The 18034-nt window shown below is 58.0% G+C and overlaps 1 protein-coding gene across 1 annotated transcript in view; it reads right to left on the bottom strand.

Moving 5' to 3' along the window:
- Nucleotides 1-738: 738 nt before the first annotated feature.
- The window catches only part of LOC139257839 (myosin-binding protein C, cardiac-type-like), a gene marked incomplete at both ends in the record, with an annotated part of 159204 nt that continues 141908 nt past the window's right edge, over nt 739-18034 (bottom strand). Inside the window, 2 exons of the mRNA XM_070874642.1 lie at nt 739-843; nt 7691-7850. Of these exons, the coding sequence (XP_070730743.1) occupies nt 739-843; nt 7691-7850 (265 nt within the window). The remainder of the gene's footprint in view (nt 844-7690; nt 7851-18034) is intronic.

The following is an 18034-nucleotide window of genomic DNA, read 5'->3' as shown; positions in this document are numbered from 1 at the left end:
GGGAATAGAGAGAGAGAGAGAGAGAGGGGGGAAGAAGAGAGGGGAAGAGTAAAAGGGAAAAGAGAAATGATAGGGTATTGGGAATAGAGAGAAAGGAGAATGAAAGGTGGCAATTAAGAATGAAAGGGAGAAGGGAAGATAGGTCGTAGAGAGATAGGGCAGGGAGAGAGAGGGAGGGGGGCAAAGAGAGAGAGAAAGGGGAAGAGAGAAAATAGAAGAAAGAGAGAGGGAGGGAAGAGAGCGAGAGAGAAAGAGTGAAAGAGATAGAGAGAGCAAGAGAGGGAGGGAAGAGACCGAGAGAGAGAGGGAGGGAAGAGAGCGGGAAGAGAAGAGAGAGAGAGAGAGACAGGGGAGAGAGAGAGAGAGCGAGAGAGAGGAGGGAGAGGGAAGAGAGCGAGAGAGACGGGAGAGAGAGAGAGAGGGAGGGAGGAAGAGAGCAAGAGAGACAGGGGGGAGAGAGAGAGAGAGGAAGAGGGCGAGAGAGACGGGAGAGAGAGAGAGGGAGTGAGAGAGGGAGCGAGAGAGAGACAGGGGAGAGAGAGAGAGAGGGAGGGAACAGAGAGAGAGAGAGAGAGAGAGAGGGGAAAGCACGGGAATAGAACAAGAGAAAGAGAGGGAGAGAAGAGAAAGAGAGATACAGGGGAGAGAGAGAGAGAGAGAGAGAGAGAGAGCGCGAGTGTTCAATCTCCTCCTGCACCCACAATCTGTACAAACGCTCAGCCAAAGCCTGCCTCTTACCCAGCACGGGTTGCCCTCCATCGAATGCTGGTGGCTCCCACTGTATGGTGCAACAGTCCTCTCCGACACTCAGGATCTTCGGGGCCTGTGGTGGGTCGGGGACATCTGTGGAGAGAAGCGAGGTCAGCTGGTGCATCACTTGGTGCCGCTCGGCCTGTCGGGGAGTGGGGGACACACCCACACATCATTGGTTAATGGGGTGACCGGTGGGACAGCACACCTTCGGCCAAACCAGCCCGTGCCAGCTGGACGTTAGGACAATTTGGCACAGGGCAGGGCGGGGTGGGGCAGCAGGGTGGGACAGCAGGGCGGGGTGGGACAGCAGGGTGGGTGGGACAGCAGGGTGGGTGGGGCAGCAGGGTGGGTGGGACAGCAGGGACAGCAGGGCGGGTGGGACAGCAGGGCAGGTGGGGTAACAGGGCGGGTGGGACAGCAGGGCGGGTGGGACAGCAGGGCGGGTGGGGTAGCAGGGCGGGGTGGGACAGCAGGGCGGGGTGGGACAGCAGGGCGGGTGGGGTAGCAGGGCGGGTGGGACAGCAGGGCGGGTGGGACAGCAGGGCGGGGTGGGACAGCAGGGCGGGTGGGGACAGCAGGGCGGGGTGGGACAGCAGGGCGGGGGGACAGCAGGGACAGCAGGGCGGGTGGGACAGCAGGGCGGGGTGGGACAGCAGGGCGGGTGGGACAGCAGGGACAGCAGGGCGGGGTGGGACAGCAGGGTGGGTGGGACAGCAGGGCGGGTGGGACAGCAGGGCGGGGTGGGACAGCAGGGCGGGTGGGACAGCAGGGCGGGGTGGGACAGCAGGGCGGGGTGGGACAGCAGGGCGGGTGGGACAGCAGGGCGGGGTGGGACAGCAGGGCGGGTGGGGTAGCAGGGCGGGGTGGGACAGCAGGGCGGGGTGGGACAGCAGGGACAGCAGGGCGGGTGGGACAGCAGGGCGGGTGGGACAGCAGGGCGGGTGGGACAGCAGGGACAGCAGGGCGGGTGGGACAGCAGGGCGGGTGGGACAGCAGGGCGGGTGGGACAGCAGGGCGGGGTGGGACAGCAGGGCGGGTGGGACAGCAGGGACAGCAGGGCGGGGTGGGACAGCAGGGCGGGTGGGACAGCAGGGCGGGTGGGACAGCAGGGCGGGGTGGGACAGCAGGGCGGGTGGGACAGCAGGGACAGCAGGGCGGGGTGGGACAGCAGGGCGGGGTGGGACAGCAGGGCGGGGTGGGACAGCAGGGCGGGTGGGGTAGCAGGACGGGGTGGGACAGCAGGGACAGCAGGGCGGGTGGGACAGCAGGGCGGGGTGGGACAGCAAGGTGGGTGGGACAGCAGGGCGGGTGGGACAGCAGGGCGGGGTGGGACAGCAGGGACAGCAGGGCGGGGTGGGACAGCAGGGACAGCAGGGCGGGGTGGGACAGCAGGGACAGCAGGGCGGGGTGGGACAGCAGGGACAGCAGGGCGGGGTGGGACAGCAGGGCGGGTGGGACAGCAGGGACAGCAGGGCGGGGTGGGACAGCAGGGCGGGGTGGGACAGCAGGGCGGGTGGGGTAGCAGGGCGGGGTGGGACAGCAGGGCGGGGTGGGACAGCAGGGCGGGTGGGGTAGCAGGGCGGGGTGGGACAGCAGGGCGGGGTGGGACAGCAGGGCGGGGTGGGACAGCAGGGCGGGTGGGGTAGCAGGGCGGGGTGGGACAGCAGGGCGGGGTGGGACAGCAGGGACAGCAGGGCGGGTGGGACAGCAGGGCGGGTGGGACAGCAGGGCGGGTGGGACAGCAGGGACAGCAGGGCGGGTGGGACAGCAGGGCGGGGTGGGACAGCAGGGCGGGTGGGGTAGCAGGGCGGGGTGGGACAGCAGAGCGGGGTGGGACAGCAGGGACAGCAGGGCGGGTGGGACAGCAGGGCGGGTGGGACAGCAGGGCGGGGTGGGACAGCAGGGCGGGTGGGACAGCAGGGACAGCAGGGCGGGGTGGGACAGCAGGGCGGGTGGGACAGCAGGGCGGGTGGGACAGCAGGGCGGGGTGGGACAGCAGGGCGGGTGGGACAGCAGGGACAGCAGGGCGGGGTGGGACAGCAGGGCGGGTGGGACAGCAGGGACAGCAGGGCGGGGTGGGACAGCAGGGCGGGTGGGACAGCAGGGACAGCAGGGCGGGGTGGGACAGCAGGGCGGGTGGGACAGCAGGGCGGGTGGGACAGCAGGGCGGGTGGGACAGCAAGGTGGGTGGGACAGCAGGGCGGGTGGGACAGCAGGGCGGGTGGGACAGCAGGGCGGGGTGGGACAGCAGGGCGGGTGGGACAGCAGGGACAGCAGGGCGGGGTGGGACAGCAGGGCGGGTGGGACAGCAGGGACAGCAGGGCGGGGTGGGACAGCAGGGCGGGGTGGGACAGCAGGGCGGGTGGGGTAGCAGGGCGGGTGGGACAGCAGGGCGGGTGGGACAGCAGGGACAGCAGGGCGGGGTGGGACAGCAGGGCGGGGTGGGACAGCAGGGCGGGTGGGGTAGCAGGGCGGGTGGGACAGCAGGGCGGGGTGGGACAGCAGGGACAGCAGGGCGGGTGGGACAGCAGGGCGGGGTGGGACAGCAAGGTGGGTGGGACAGCAGGGCGGGTGGGACAGCAGGGCGGGTGGGACAGCAGGGCGGGGTGGGACAGCAGGGCGGGGTGGGACAGCAGGGACAGCAGGGCGGGGTGGGACAGCAGGGCGGGTGGGACAGCAGGGCGGGTGGGACAGCAGGGACAGCAGGGCGGGGGGGACAGCAGGGACAGCAGGGACAGCAGGGCGGGTGGGACAGCAGGGCGGGGTGGGACAGCAGGGCGGGGTGGGACAGCAGGGCGGGTGGGACAGCAGGGACAGCAGGGACAGCAGGGCGGGTGGGACAGCAGGGACAGCAGGGACAGCAGGGCGGGTGGGACAGCAGGGCGGGGGGGACAGCAGGGACAGCAGGGACAGCAGGGCGGGTGGGACAGCAGGGCGGGGTGGGACAGCAGGGCGGGGTGGGACAGCAGGGCGGGTGGGGTAGCAGGGCGGGTGGGACAGCAGGGCGGGTGGGACAGCAGGGACAGCAGGGACAGCAGGGCGGGGGGGACAGCAGGGACAGCAGGGACAGCAGGGCGGGGTGGGACAGCAGGGCGGGTGGGACAGCAGGGTGGGTGGGACAGCAGGGACAGCAGGGCGGGTGGGACAGCAGGGACAGCAGGGCGGGTGGGACAGCAGGGTGGGTGGGACAGCAGGGCGGGGTGGGACAGCAGGGTGGGTGGGACAGCAGGGCGGGTGGGGTAGCAGGGCGGGGTGGGACAGCAGGGCGGGTGGGACAGCAGGGTGGGTGGGACAGCAGGGTGGGTGGGACAGCAGGGCGGGTGGGACAGCAGGGCGGGTGGGACAGCAGGGCGGGGTGGGACAGCAGGGCGGGTGGGGTAGCAGGGCGGGGTGGGACAGCAGGGCGGGTGGGGTAGCAGGGCGGGTGGGACAGCAGGGCGGGGTGGGACAGCAGGGCGGGGTGGGACAGCAGGGCGGGTGGGGTAGCAGGGCGGGTGGGACAGCAGGGCGGGTGGGGTAGCAGGGCGGGTGGGGTAGCAAGGCGGGGTGGGACAGCAGGGCGGGGTGGGACAGCAGGGCGGGGTGGGACAGCAGGGCGGGTGGGACAGCAGGGCGGGTGGGGTAGCAGGGCGGGTGGGGTAGCAGGGCGGGTGGGGTAGCAGGGCGGGTGGGACAGCAGGGCGGGTGGGACAGCAGGGCGGGTGGGACAGCAGGGCGGGTGGGGTAGCAGGGCGGGTGGGGTAGCATGGCGGGTGGGGTAGCAGGGCGGGTGGGACAGCAGGGCGGGTGGGACAGCAGGGCGGGTGGGGTAGCAGGGCGGGTGGGACAGCAGGGCGGGTGGGGTAGCAGGGCGGGTGGGGTAGCAGGGCGGGTGGGACAGCAGGGCGGGTGGGACAGCAGGGCGGGTGGGACAGCAGGGCGGGTGGGACAGCAGGGCGGGTGGGACAGCAAGGTGGGTGGGACAGCAGGGCGGGGTGGGACAGCAGGGCGGGTGGGGTAGCAGGGCGGGGTGGGACAGCAGGGAGGGTGGGACAGCAAGGTGGGTGGGACAGCAGGGCGGGGTGGGACAGCAGGGCGGGTGGGACAGCAGGGCGGGTGGGGTAGCAGGGCGGGTGGGACAGCAGGGACAGCAGGGCGGGGTGGGACAGCAGGGCGGGGTGGGACAGCAGGGCGGGGGGGACAGCAGGGCGGGTGGGACAGCAGGGCGGGTGGGACAGCAGGGCGGGGTGGGACAGCAGGGCGGGGTGGGACAGCAGGGCGGGGTGGGACAGCAGGGCGGGTGGGACAGCAGGGACAGCAGGGACAGCAGGGCGGGGTGGGACAGCAGGGTGGGTGGGACAGCAGGGTGGGTGGGACAGCAGGGACAGCAGGGCGGGTGGGACAGCAGGGACAGCAGGGCGGGGTGGGACAGCAGGGCGGGTGGGACAGCAGGGACAGCAGGGCGGGTGGGACAGCAGGGTGGGTGGGACAGCAGGGCGGGGTTGGACAGCAGGGACAGCAGGGCGGGTGGGATAGCAGGGAGGGTGGGACAGCAGGGCGGGTGGGACAGCAGGGAGGGTGGGACAGCAGGGCGGGTGGGACAGCAGGGAGGGTGGGACAGCAGGGCGGGTGGGACAGCAGGGAGGGTGGGACAGCAGGGTGGGTGGGACAGCAGGGTGGGTGGGACAGCATCTTTTACTTGAAGGGTCCTATCGGGAAAAAATGGGTTTGATTGCCCTCTTGTGGATTGTAGGCCTGTTTGCCACTGGGTGAATGAGCTGGTGTGGTTATCTGTAATGGCTGTCCCGTCGGTGGGGGAGAGAGGGCAATGCCTCGGTCTGCTGCCATTTCTCCTGACACAGACTGCTGTTGTGACGTGCTGAGCACCTTTAGTTTAAACCACATTCTGAGCTTAAAGTGTCTGCGTGTTAAACCACAGCATGGATAAAGTTGTGGCTCCATGGGCAGCATGCTCGCCTCTGAACCAGGAGGTTGTGGGACTTAAACTCAAAAATCCAGCCTGACACTCCCAGTGTGATGCCGAGGGAGTGCCGCACTGTTGGAGGTGCCATCTTTCGGATGAGACGTTAAACCGAGGCCCCGTCTGCCCTCTCAGGTAGATGTAAAAAATCCTATTTTGAAGAAGAGCAGGAGAGTTATCCCCAGTGTCCTGGCCAATATTTATCCCTCAATCAATATCACTAAAAAACAGATTATCTGGTCATTATTACATTGCTGTTTGTGGGAGTTTGCTGTGTGCAAATTGGCTGCTGTGTTTCCTACATTACAACAGTGACTACACTCCAAAAGTACTTCCCTGGCTTTGGGATGTCCTGAAGCTGTGAAAGGTGCTCTGATAGGCCCCTTGCTTTCCTGGGGAGTAAAATACAGAAGGGACTAAACTAATTCCTCATCCGGAAACACAGCGTCAGTTTCCACATGTACACTGATAACACTCAGCTCTATCTCACCCCCACTTCTCTCAACCCTCCACGGTCTCTAAACTGTCAGACTGCTCATCCGACATCCAGTCCTGGGTGAGCAGAAATATTCTCCAATTGAATATTGGGAAGACCAAAGCCATTGTTTTCGGTCCCCGCCACAAACTCCGTTCCCCAGTCACTGACTCCATCCCTCTCCCCAACTCCTGTCTGAGGATGAACCTTAGTGTCATATTTGACCCTGAAATGAGCTTCCGCACATATCCGCAGCATAACTAAGACCACCTATTTCCACCTCCATAACATCGCCCGTCTCCACCCCCCTGCCTCAGCTGATCGGCTGCTGAAACCCTCATCCGTGCCTTTGTTACCTCTAGACTTGACTATTCCAGCGCACTCCTGGCCGGCCCCGCACATTCTACCCGACGTAAACTAGAGGTAATCCAAAACTCGGCAGCCCGTGTCCTAACTTGCACCAAGTTCCGCTCACCCATCACCCCTGTGCTCGCTGGCTTACATTGGCTCCCGGTTAAGCAACACCTCGATTTCAAAATTCTCCTCCTTGCTTTCAAATTCTTCCATGGCCCTCTCCCCTCCCTATCTCTGTAATCTCTCCCAGCCCCACAACCCCCTCCTCCACTCCTGAAATATGGGCGCTTCTCTAATTCTGACCCCTTGAGCATCCCTGATTACAATCGCTGAACCATTGGTGGCCGTGCCTTCTGTTGCCTGGGCCCCAAGCTCTGGAACTCCCTGCCTAAACCCCTCCACCTCTCTACCTCTCTTTCCTCCTTTAAAACGTTCCTTAAAACCCACCTCTTTGACCGAGCTCTGCCCTAATAAGGAGTTATATGGCTCGATGTCAAATTGTGTTTGATAATGCTCCTGCGACCTGCCTTCGGAGGTTTTACTGGGCATTGCAATCAGCGACCTGGCTTCGTAGCCATCGCCCTCATGCAGCAGCACGCGCTGCTCCCTGCAGTGATATGCCACCGCACACGGGCAGGCACAGCAGGAGGGCTGAAGGAGCGTCAAGAGTCCATAGAGGGACCCGGGAGAGGCATGCGTCTGGGGTCCAGGAGAGGCGAGGGCCCAGGGGCAGCACGGGCCAGCCCACACTGCGATATGTGTGCACACTAGGTCCGTGCAGCAGAGCTGGTCTCCAGTCGTCCTGGTTAACCTTTGCCACTGGACCAAGACCTCGCTCTGTCAAGCCCGTGTGCAACGGTCACCCCACGTTAAAAAAATCCACGCACAGGCATCTTCCACCCTTCAGGATGTAGTTTGCGATCCGGAATATTAGGTCCTTCATTGAAACACCTGTGAACTTGGCCCTTTTTGGCGTGGAAGCAAGTCATCCTCGCTTTGAGGGACCGCCTATGATGATGATTTACTGGGCGCTATATTAATGTTTGTTCACGTTGTGTGGGTCATGTCCCCCAGTCGGGGGTCCCTGGGAGGCAGCCTCCCGGTGAGGTGGGCTGTGCATTGTCAGCGGTTGGGACTGCGGCACTCACCGACCACTCTGACAGTGATGTCAGCTCGATCCTCCCCGGCGGGATTCTGCACCAGCACAGTGTAGACACCCTCATCCGATCGCTCTGTTCCCTCCACGATGAAGACACAGTGATCGGGGTGCTTCTCCACATGGACCCGTCCTTCCATCTCCGTGATCACCTGCACACAGCAACAAAATCAGGCTCACCTCCAAACAGTGCCCGCACTGGGCCCGACCCAGACCCACCCAGGTCACACTGGGCCCGACCCAGACCCACCCGGGTCACACTGGGCCCGACCCAGACCCACCCGGGTCACACTGGGCCCGACCCAGACCCACCCGGGTCACACTGGGCCCGACCCAGACCCACCCGGGTCATACTGCATGGTCACACTGGGGGTAGAGAGGGGAATGGGGATAATTGAGGGGGTAGAGGGGGGAATGGGGATAATTGAGGGGGCAGAGGGTGGGGAATGGGGATAATTGAGGGGGTTGAGGGGGAAATGGGGACATTTGAGAGGGTAGAGGGGGAATGGGGATAATTGAGGGGGTAGAGGGGGGAATGGGGATAATTGAGGGGGTAGAAGAGGGGGTAGAGGGGGGAATGGGGATAATTGAGGGGGCAGAGGGTGGGGAATGGGGATAATTGAGGGGGTAGAGGAGGGAATGGGGATAATTGAGGGGGTAGAGGGGGGAATGGGGATAATTGAGGGGGTAGAGGAGGAACTGGGGGTAATTGAGAGGGTAGAGGGGGAGAATGGGGATATTTGAGGGGGTAGAGGGGGAAATGGGGGTAATTGAGAGGGTAGAGGGGGGAATGGGGATATTTGAGGGGGAACTGGGGGTAACTGAGAGGGTAGAGGGGGGAATGGGGATATTTGAAGGGGTAGAGGGGGAACTGGGGGTAATTGAGGGGGTAGAGGAGGAACTGGGGGTAATTGAGAGGGTAGAGGGGGGAATGGGGATATTTGAGGGGGTAGAGGAGGAGGTAGAGGGGGGAATGGGGATAATTGAGGGGGTAGAGGGGGAACTGGGGGTAATTGAGAGGGTAGAGGGGGGGAATGGGGATATTTGAGGGGGCGGGGGGGGAAATGGGGAAACCTTCAGCTCTCAGCGATTGACGATCTGCGGAAAGGATTCCTCTGTGGCATAAGTGATGATTTGAAGATGAGGAGGAGTTGCTAAAAACTTACCCAGGTAAATTACCAACTGCACGGAGGGCTTAAAATCCAAGGCGGGTGAAGAACGGTGTCGGTGGAACTTTTTGGCTCATATGAAGGTGGGGTTGGGGCTGCATGGTGAGATGAAGGTCCATTTCCCTGTGCCTTGGAGTTTTATGTGAAGAAACAGGAGGAAGAGAGAGGTGGATTGACGCAGGCGGTGCTTCCACACACGGTCGAATGGCTGGCTGCGCCCGCGGTTCTCTCACTGCTGTAAACTTACCCGGCCATCCTTCAGGAGGTCTGCGTTGAACTCCATCACCCCCGGCTGAGCCGGTGTCTGGTCCGGGCTGCTTGCCTGCACAAGCAAAGCACAGCCATGAAGCAATGGGGCTACCCACAGACAGGGGTGAAAGCAGCCAGTGGATCAATGAAGGGGCGGAGAGAGACAAAGCGTGAACCAGGACTATCGGGCAATGAATAGATCGGGGAGAGAGAGAGAGAGAGAGAAAAAGCGTGAGCGACAGAGAGAACGAGGGACTGTGAGATGGAGAGAGAGAGAGACAGAGAGCGTAAGCGACAGAGAGTGTCATGTATTTAACTGTCATTGTAACCATGTATAAACTGACCTAAGTTGTACACTGTGAGAACACTGACCACTAGGTGGTGAACTTGTGGGAGACACTCCGAATCTGGACTTTCAGGTATAAAAGGGGAAGCTCCACCCATCTTCATCACTTCAGTGCTGGCTAATAAAAGTAACTGGTCACAGAGTGACCTTCTCTCAAGTATGGGCCTCGTGTGCATTTATACTGTATAGTAAGGACGTATCATTGGCGACGAGAAACTGGGATTTAAACCACGCGAGCATGGCCACTAGCAGCACAGATGAGAGGTACAGTGTTGGTGATGATTGGGACGATTTTATTGAGAGACTACAGCAAAGTTTTGTCACTAAGGAATGGCTGGGACAGGATTCGGCCGACAAACGCAGGGCTCATCTCCTGACGGTTTGTGGGTCCAGGACGTACTCCCTGATGAAGGACCTTCTAGCGCCAGAGAAGCCGACGGACAAGACTTTTGAAGAGCTCAGTAAGTTGATCAGGGAACACTTTAAACCAGAGAGCAGCGTGCACATGGCGAGACACCGGTTTTACACGCAACGGCGGCGAGAAGGGCAAAGCGTTCCAGACTTCATGGCAGACCTCTGGTGACTGGCGAGCCTATGTAAGTTCACAGATGCATGCAGAGCGGAGATGCTGCTGAGGGCATTGGGCACACTGGGGTTTTCAATAAGCTGATTGAGACCAAAGACTTGACCCTGGAAACTGCAGCTTTGATGGCCCAGACATTTATCTCAGGGGAGGAAGAGACCAGAATGATGTTTGACAAAAATCTTGGTTTAAATGCAGCAAATGGACAGGGAGTCAACATTGTTAACACAGGACACAGTTCTCCAGGCAGGCAGGGGCAATCGGACATGCCCGAGCATGTAGTCGAACCCAAAGGGGGGATTCAACAGAGACAATGGCTAGCTGAACGGCGAGTCATGCCATCGCAAGGGACAATATGGCCAGTAATGGGGCCATCAACACCTGTTAATGGTGTGCTTAAGAACAGTTACAGAGACAGTCAGAGACGATCGACTGGTAATGGACCTTTTGTTTCCAACAACGGCTCATGTTGGAGGTGTGGAGGCAAACACACAGCCAGAGCTTGCAGGTATCAGCAATACACCTGCAGAAATTGCAACATCAGCGGTCACTTGGCACGTATGAGCAGGAAGCCTGCAGCCAGGTTGATGTACGAGGAGGACGGGCCCGATGCAAGCCCTACGAGGCCAAATGGACACTGGGGGAAATCGCTGGAAGCTGAAGTTCAGCGAGTTCACGTGGAGCACATATATAGTTCATACACCAGGACGCCACCGATAATGATGAAAGTGCTCCTCAATGGCATCCCAGTATCAATGGAGCTAGACACGGGGGACAGCCAGTTCCTGATGAGTATCAAACAGTTCGACAAGTTGTGGACGTCCAAGGTCAGGAGGCCAAAATTATTGCCAATTGCCGCACAGCTAAGGACATATACAAAGGAGATCATTCCGGTGCCAGGCAGCGCCACGGTAGTCGTGATCCACAAAGATTCGGAGAACAGGTTGCCACTCTGGATTGTCCTGGGGGACGGTCCCGCACTACTGGGGAGGAGTTGGCTTGCTGTCATGAACTGGAAATGGGACGATGTCAATGCAATTTCTTCTGTGGAGCAAATATCGTGCTCACAGGTCCTGGACAAATTTGACTCACTATTTCAACCCGGCATTGGCACGTTCATGGGGGCCAAGGTAGTGATTCACATAAACCCGGACACCAGGCCAGTACACCACAAGGCCAGAGCGGTGCCGTACATGATGCGGGAAAAGATAGAAGGCGAATTGGACCGCCTGCTGAGGGAAGGCATCATCTCGCCAGTCGAATTCAGTGACTGGGTAAGCCCGATTGTGCCGGTGCTCAAGGCGGATGGGTCGGTCAGGGTATGTGGTGATTACAAGGCCACCATCAATCGGGTGTCACTACAAGACCAGTACCCGCTACCGAGAGCGGAGGACCTCTTTGCGACGCTATCCGGTGGCAAACTTTTTTCAAAATTGGACCTGACCTCAGCTTACATGACCCAGGAACTGGCGAGTGAGTCGAAGAAGCTGACCACCATCACGACACACAAGGGGTTGTTTGAGTACAACAGATGTCCGTTCGGGATTCGCTCGGCCTCCGCGATCTTTCAACGAAATATGGAAAGCCTCCTCAAGTCGATTCCAAGGACGGTGGTTTTTCAGGATGACATCCTCATCACGGGTTGTGATACTGAAGAACACCTCCACAACCTGGAGGAGGTGCTACGCAGACTGGACCGGGTAGGGCTGCGACTGAAAAAGGTGGAGTGCGTCTTCCTAGCTCCAGAAGTAAAATTCCTAGGGATGAGGGTAGCAGCAGACGGGATCAGACCTACTGCGTCCAAAACAGAAGCGATCCAGAGAGCACCCAGACCCCGTAACACGACGGAGCTGCGTTCATTCCTGGGGCTCCTGAACTATTTTGGTAACTTTCTTCCCAAATTGAACACGCTGCTAGAGCCGCTACACGTGCTCCTACGCAAAGGTCACGAATGGCTCTGGGGGGACAGCCAGGAAAGGGCTTTTGATGGAACATAACAAATTTCGTGCTCTAACAATCTGTTAACGCTCTATGACCCATGTAAGAAACTTGTGTTAACGTGCGATGCGTCGTCCTATGGTGTCGGTGTGTGTTGCAGCATGTCAATGCCAAGGGTCAGTTACAGCTGGTAGCTTATGCCTCCAGAAGTCTGTCCCAGGCAGAACGGGGCTACGGGATGGTAGAAAAGGAAGCGCTAGCATGTGTATTTGCGGTAAAGAAAATGCACCAGTACCTGTTTGGCAGGAAATTTGAGCTGGAGACAGATCACAAACCCCTAAAGTCCCTTTTGGCCGACAACAAGGCCATAAATGCAAATGCATCGGCCCGCATACAGAGGTGGGCACTCACGTTAGCCGCCTATGACTACACAATTTGGCACAGACCGGGCACCGAAAACTGCGCCGATGCACTCAGCAGACTCCCACTAGCCACCACTGAGGGGGCTACCAAGCATGCTGCTGAGATGGTCATGGCTGTTGAAGCTATCGAAAGCGAAGGCTCACCTGTGACAGCCCGTCAGATTAAAGTCTGGACAAAGAGACCCGCTGCTGTCTTTAGTTAAGAAATGTGTCCTTAATGGGGACTGGGCAGCCACGTACAGGGCATACCCTGAGGAATTCAAACCATTTTACAGGCGCAAGGATGAACTCTCAATTCAGGCCGATTGCCCCAGATGGGCAGAGAGGTGTTCATCAGAGAACTCCACAATGAGCACCCGGGCATCGTCATGATGAAGGCAATTGCCAGGTCACACTTTTGGTGGCCAGGGATAGACGCAGACCTGGAACTTTGTGTTCGCAGGTGCAACACGTGTGCCCAGCTGGGCCATGCGCCCAGGGAAGCCCCCCTTAGCCCCTGGTCCTGGCCCGCCAAGCCTTGGTCACGCATCCATGTGGACTACGCAGGTCCTTTCATGGGAAAAATGTTTTTGGCTGTAGTAGACGCCTACTCCAAATGGATCGAGTGTGACATTTCAAATTCAAGCACATCCTCTGCCACGGTAGAAAGTCTACGGGCAATGTTCGCCACCCGCGGTCTACCGGAAGTCTTGGTCAGCGGTAATGGCCCATGCTTTACAAGCATTGAATTCCAGGACTTCATGGCAGGAAATGGCATCAACCATGTCAGAACGGCACCGTTCAAGCCGGCCTCAAACAGCCAGGCGAAACGAGCAGTGCAGATAATCAAACAGGGGATGCTCAGAATCTAAGAGGGTTCCCTACAAAGCTGCTTATCCCGCCTCCTGTTGGTCAATAGATCCCGACCACACTCACTCACAGGGGTCCCACCTGCAGAGCTGCTAATGAAAAGGACGCTCAAAACCAGGTTATCCCTTATACACCCCACCATGAAAGAAATTGTTGAGAGCAGGCGCCAGTAACAATGTGACTACCATGACAGGAATGCGAGGGCGCGATGTATTGATGTCAATGACCCTGTCTTTGTCCTCAACTATGCTGCAGGGCCCAAATGACTCGCAGGCACTGTGATTGCCAAAGAGGGGAATAGGATTCTGGTAGTTAAACTTACCAATGGACAAATCTGCCGCAAACACGTTGATCAAACAAAAAGGAGGTTCAGCAACCCCATAGAAAAAGCAGAGGAAGAACACGATATAGAGTTCACTGCACCACAGGTCACTGGGCAGTCCGGACAGCCCTGAGTGACCGCAAACAGCAGACACTCAGGCCAGCGCCCAACAACCGGAGCCCCAACTCAAGCGCTCTACAAGGGAGCGTAAACCACCAGAGATGTCATGTATTTAACTGTCATTGTAACCCATGTATAATCTGATCGAAGTTGTACACTGTGAGAACACTGACCACTAGGTGGTGAACTTGTGGGAGACACTCCTAACCTGGACCTTCAGGTATAAAAGGGGAAGCTCCACCCACCTTCATCACTTCAGTGCTGGCTAATAAAGGTTACTGGTCACAGAGTGACCTTCTCTCAAGTATGGGCCTCGTGTGCATTTATACTGTATATTAGAGAGAGAGAGAGAGAGAGACAGACAGTGAGACGGAGAGAGAGGGAGAGGGAGATGGAGAGAGAGGGAGAGAGAGAGAGGGGGACAGGGAGAGAGAGAGAGAGAGAGAGAGAGAGAGAGGGGGACAGGGAGAGAGAGAGAGGGGGACAGGGAGAGAGGGAGAGAGAGAAAGAGGAAGAGAGGGGACAAGGAGATGGAGAGAGAGAGAGAGAGAGAGAGAGAAAGAAAGAAAAAGCGAGGGAGAGAGAGAGAGAAAGAAGGAAAAAGCGAGGGAGAGTGTATGTGGGGGGGGAGAGAAAGCGTGAGGGGGAAAGAAAGCGTAGGAGAGAGGGGGGAAAGAGAGAGGGGAAAAGAGAGAATGAGGGGGAAGAGAGAGCGAGTGAGGGGGAAGAGAGAGCGAGTGAGGGGGAAGAGAGCGCGAGTGAGGGGGAAGAGAGAGCGAGTGAGGGGGAAGAGAGAGCGAGAGAGCGAGGGAGGGGGAAGAGAGCGCGAGTGAGGGGGAAGAGAGAGAGCGAGTGAGGGGGAAGAGAGAGAGGGAGGGGGAAGAGAGCGAGGGAGGGGGAAGAGAGCGAGGGAGGGAGTGGGGAAGAGAGCGAGGGAGGGAGTGGGGAAGAGAGTGAGGAAGGGAGTGGGGATAGAGAGCGAGGGAGGGAGTGGGGAAGAGAGGGAGTGGGGAAGAGAGGGAGTGAGGAAGGGAGAGAGAAAGGGAGGGGGGAGAGTGAGGGAGGGAGGGAGGGGAAGAGTGAGGAGGGGGGAAGAGTGAGGGAGGGGTGGCGTGAGGGAGGGGTGGCGTGAGGGAGGGGTGGCGTGAGGGGGGTGGGGGAGTGAGGGAGGGGAAGAGGGAGGGAGGAGAGAGGGGGGAGAGAGGGAGGAGAGAGGGGGGAGAGAGGGGGGAGAGAGGGGGGAGAGAGGGAGACAGCGAGGGAGGGGGAGCGCGAGGGAGGGGGAGAGCGAGGGAGGGGGAGAGCGAGGGAGGGGGAGAGCGAGGGAGGGGGGAGAGAGTGAATGACTGGGTCAGGGTCAGTCTGGGAGGTGATGGATATGCAATGCAACTGACCTGCAACCTGCCGACCTGTAACCTCTGACCCTTGCCCCGAGCGAGGCGGGCCAGCACTGGCAGGAAGTGTGGGTGAATGGGCAGATGGAGGGAGCTGAACAGGGTAGTGGATGTGGACAGGTATTGAGTGTGAACAATGGGAAAAACAGCTTGCACATACAGCATGAGTGAGGCAGAGATGGACGGCCCGGGAGAGGTGGTGAATTAGAGAGCGTGGAAATGAAATAAGATGATGACAGAATGAGGTTCATACAATGAACTGGCCAATGTAATGGCACCTGGTGTCACAGAGGGGCTATGGGCGGTTGTGTGTGAGTCACACTGCACTGTCACCGTACACTTCACCCAAATAGGGTGTGGCAGCATAGGGTCTAAACACAACCAAAGTACAAAACGCCCCAAACACTCCAAAGGCAGGTACAGCACGGGTTAGATACAGAGTAAAGCTCCCTCTACACTGTCCCATCAAACACTCCCAGGGCAAGTACACCACGGGTTAGATACAGAGTAAAGCTCCCTCTACACTGTCCCATCAAACACTCCCAGGGCAGGTACAGCATGGGGTTAGATATAGAGTAAAGCTCGCTCTACACTGTCCCATCAAACACTCCCAGGGCAGGGACAGCACAGGTTAGATACAGAGTAAAGTTCCCTCTATACTGTCCCATCAAACACTCCCAGGGCAGGTACACCACGGGTTAGATACAGAGTAAAGCTTCCTCTACACTGTCCCATCAAACACTCCCAGGGTAGGTACAGCACGGGTTAGATACAGAGTAAAGCTCCCTCTACACTGTCCCATCAAACACTCCCAGGGCAAGTACACCACGGGTTAGATACAGAGTAAAGCTCCCTCTACACTGTCCTTACTCGCACAAAGTTCCATTCGCCCCCTGTGCTCGCTGACCTACATTAGCTCCCGGTTAAGCAACACCTCGATTTTGAAATTCTTATCCTTGTTTACAAATCCCTCCATGGCCTCGCCCCTCCCTATCTCTGTAATCTCCTCCAGCCCCACAATCCCCCCAGAGATATCTGGGCTTCTCCAATTCTGGCCTCTTTCACATTTTCATCACTGCATCATTGGCAACCGTGCCTTCAACTGCCTGGGCCCTAAACTCTATCTCATCACCTCTCCCGCTTCCGTTGAGACACTCCTTCAAATCTACATCTTTGACCCTACCCTGATATCGCTTTATGTAGCTCTAAAACATAAGAATATAAGAAATAGGAGCAGGAGTCGGCCATACGGCCCCTTGAGCCTGCTCCATTAAATAAGATCATGGCTGATCTGATCATGGCTGATCTGATCATGGACTCAGGTCCATTTCCCTGCCCGTTCCCCATAACCCTTTACTCCCCTCATCGTTCAAAAATCTGTCTATCTCCACCTTAAATATATTCAATGACCCAGCCTCCACAGCTCTCTGGGGCAGAGAATTCCATAGATTTACAACCCTCTGAGAAGAAATTCCACCTCATCTCAGTTTTAAATGGGCGGCCCCTTATTCTGAGACTATGTCCCCTAGTTTTAGTTTCCCCTATGAGTGGAAACATCCTCTCTGTATCCACCTTGTCGAGTCCCTTCATTATTATATGTTTCGATAAGATCACCTCTCATTCTTCTGAATTCCAATGTGTAGAGGCCCAACCTTTCCTCATAAGTCAACCTTCTCACCTCTGGAATCAACCGAGTGAACCTTCTCTGAACAGCCTCCAATGCAAGTATATCCTTCCTTAAATAAGGAGACCAAAACTGTATGCAGTACCGCAGGTGTGGCCTCACCAATACCCCCAGGTCCCTCTGTACTGCAGCACTTTGTAACTTTTCTCCATTTAAATTATAATTTGCTTTTCTATTTTTTCTGCCAAAGTGGATAACCTCACACTTTCCCACATTATATGCCATCTGCCAAATGTTTGCCCACTCACTCAGCCTGTCTATATCCCTTTGCAGATTTTTTGTGTCCTCCTCACAATTTACTTTCCCACCCATCTTTGTATCATCAGCAAACTTGGCTACATTACACTCGGTCCCTTCATCCAAGTCATTAATATAGATTGTAAATAGTTGAGGCCCCAGCACTGATCCCTGTGGCACCCCACTGTTTGCCAACCGGAAAATGACCCATTTATCCTGACTGTGTTTTCTGTTAGTTAGCCAATCCTCTATCCATGCTAATATATTACCCCCAACCCCGTGAACTTTCATCTTGTGCAGTAACCTTTTATGTGGCACCTTATCGAATGCTTTCTGGAAATCCAAATACATCACATCCACTGGTTCTCCCTTATCCACCCTGTTTGTTACATCCTCAAAGAATTCCAGCAAATTTGTCAAACATGATTTCCCTTTCATAAAACCATGCTGACTCTGCTTGACTGTATTATGCTTTTCCAAATGTCCCGCTACTGCTTCCTTAAGCGGGTTTTCTCTGATTATGCTCCTGTGAAGTGCCTTGCAACGTTTTACTATGTTAACGGCACTTTACAAATGCACGTGATTGTTGTGGTTCTTCCCGGTCCTGGAGTACAATAGCATTGAGCGTGAGCAGTCCCACTGGTCAGCAGGGAGACAGCGGTCTGGGCGGCCTCATAGTGCCCTGGCTCAAAGCTCAGTAACCGGGTGTTTGCAGGGAACTACTCACTGGCTGTACTGTGCATGGCAGTCAGATGTTGTGGGATGTGGAGCGTGAGGTAGGGTCAGAGGGGAGCATAAACCGTCCTAAAGAATCTGGGATGTGGGTCATCTCTCGCTCACCTACCCAGGAGTGGTGCGTATTTCTGGAATCTTGTGGTTCAGTGTTAATGGAAATAAATGTACATAACTCACTCACTCGTCCTCAGGTGCATCACACATCTACCCACTCATACAGTCATAGGCACTGTGTGTATACTGTTTACGGTGTGTGTATACACTGTGTGTGTGTGTGTGTGTGTGTAT

Source organism: Pristiophorus japonicus, unplaced genomic scaffold (genome assembly GCF_044704955.1).
Source record: "Pristiophorus japonicus isolate sPriJap1 unplaced genomic scaffold, sPriJap1.hap1 HAP1_SCAFFOLD_914, whole genome shotgun sequence".
In the NCBI taxonomy this organism is placed as follows: Eukaryota; Metazoa; Chordata; class Chondrichthyes; family Pristiophoridae; genus Pristiophorus; species Pristiophorus japonicus.
The sequence above is the reverse complement of the archived record's forward strand: the minus strand, read 5'-3'. Positions and strand labels throughout refer to the sequence as shown.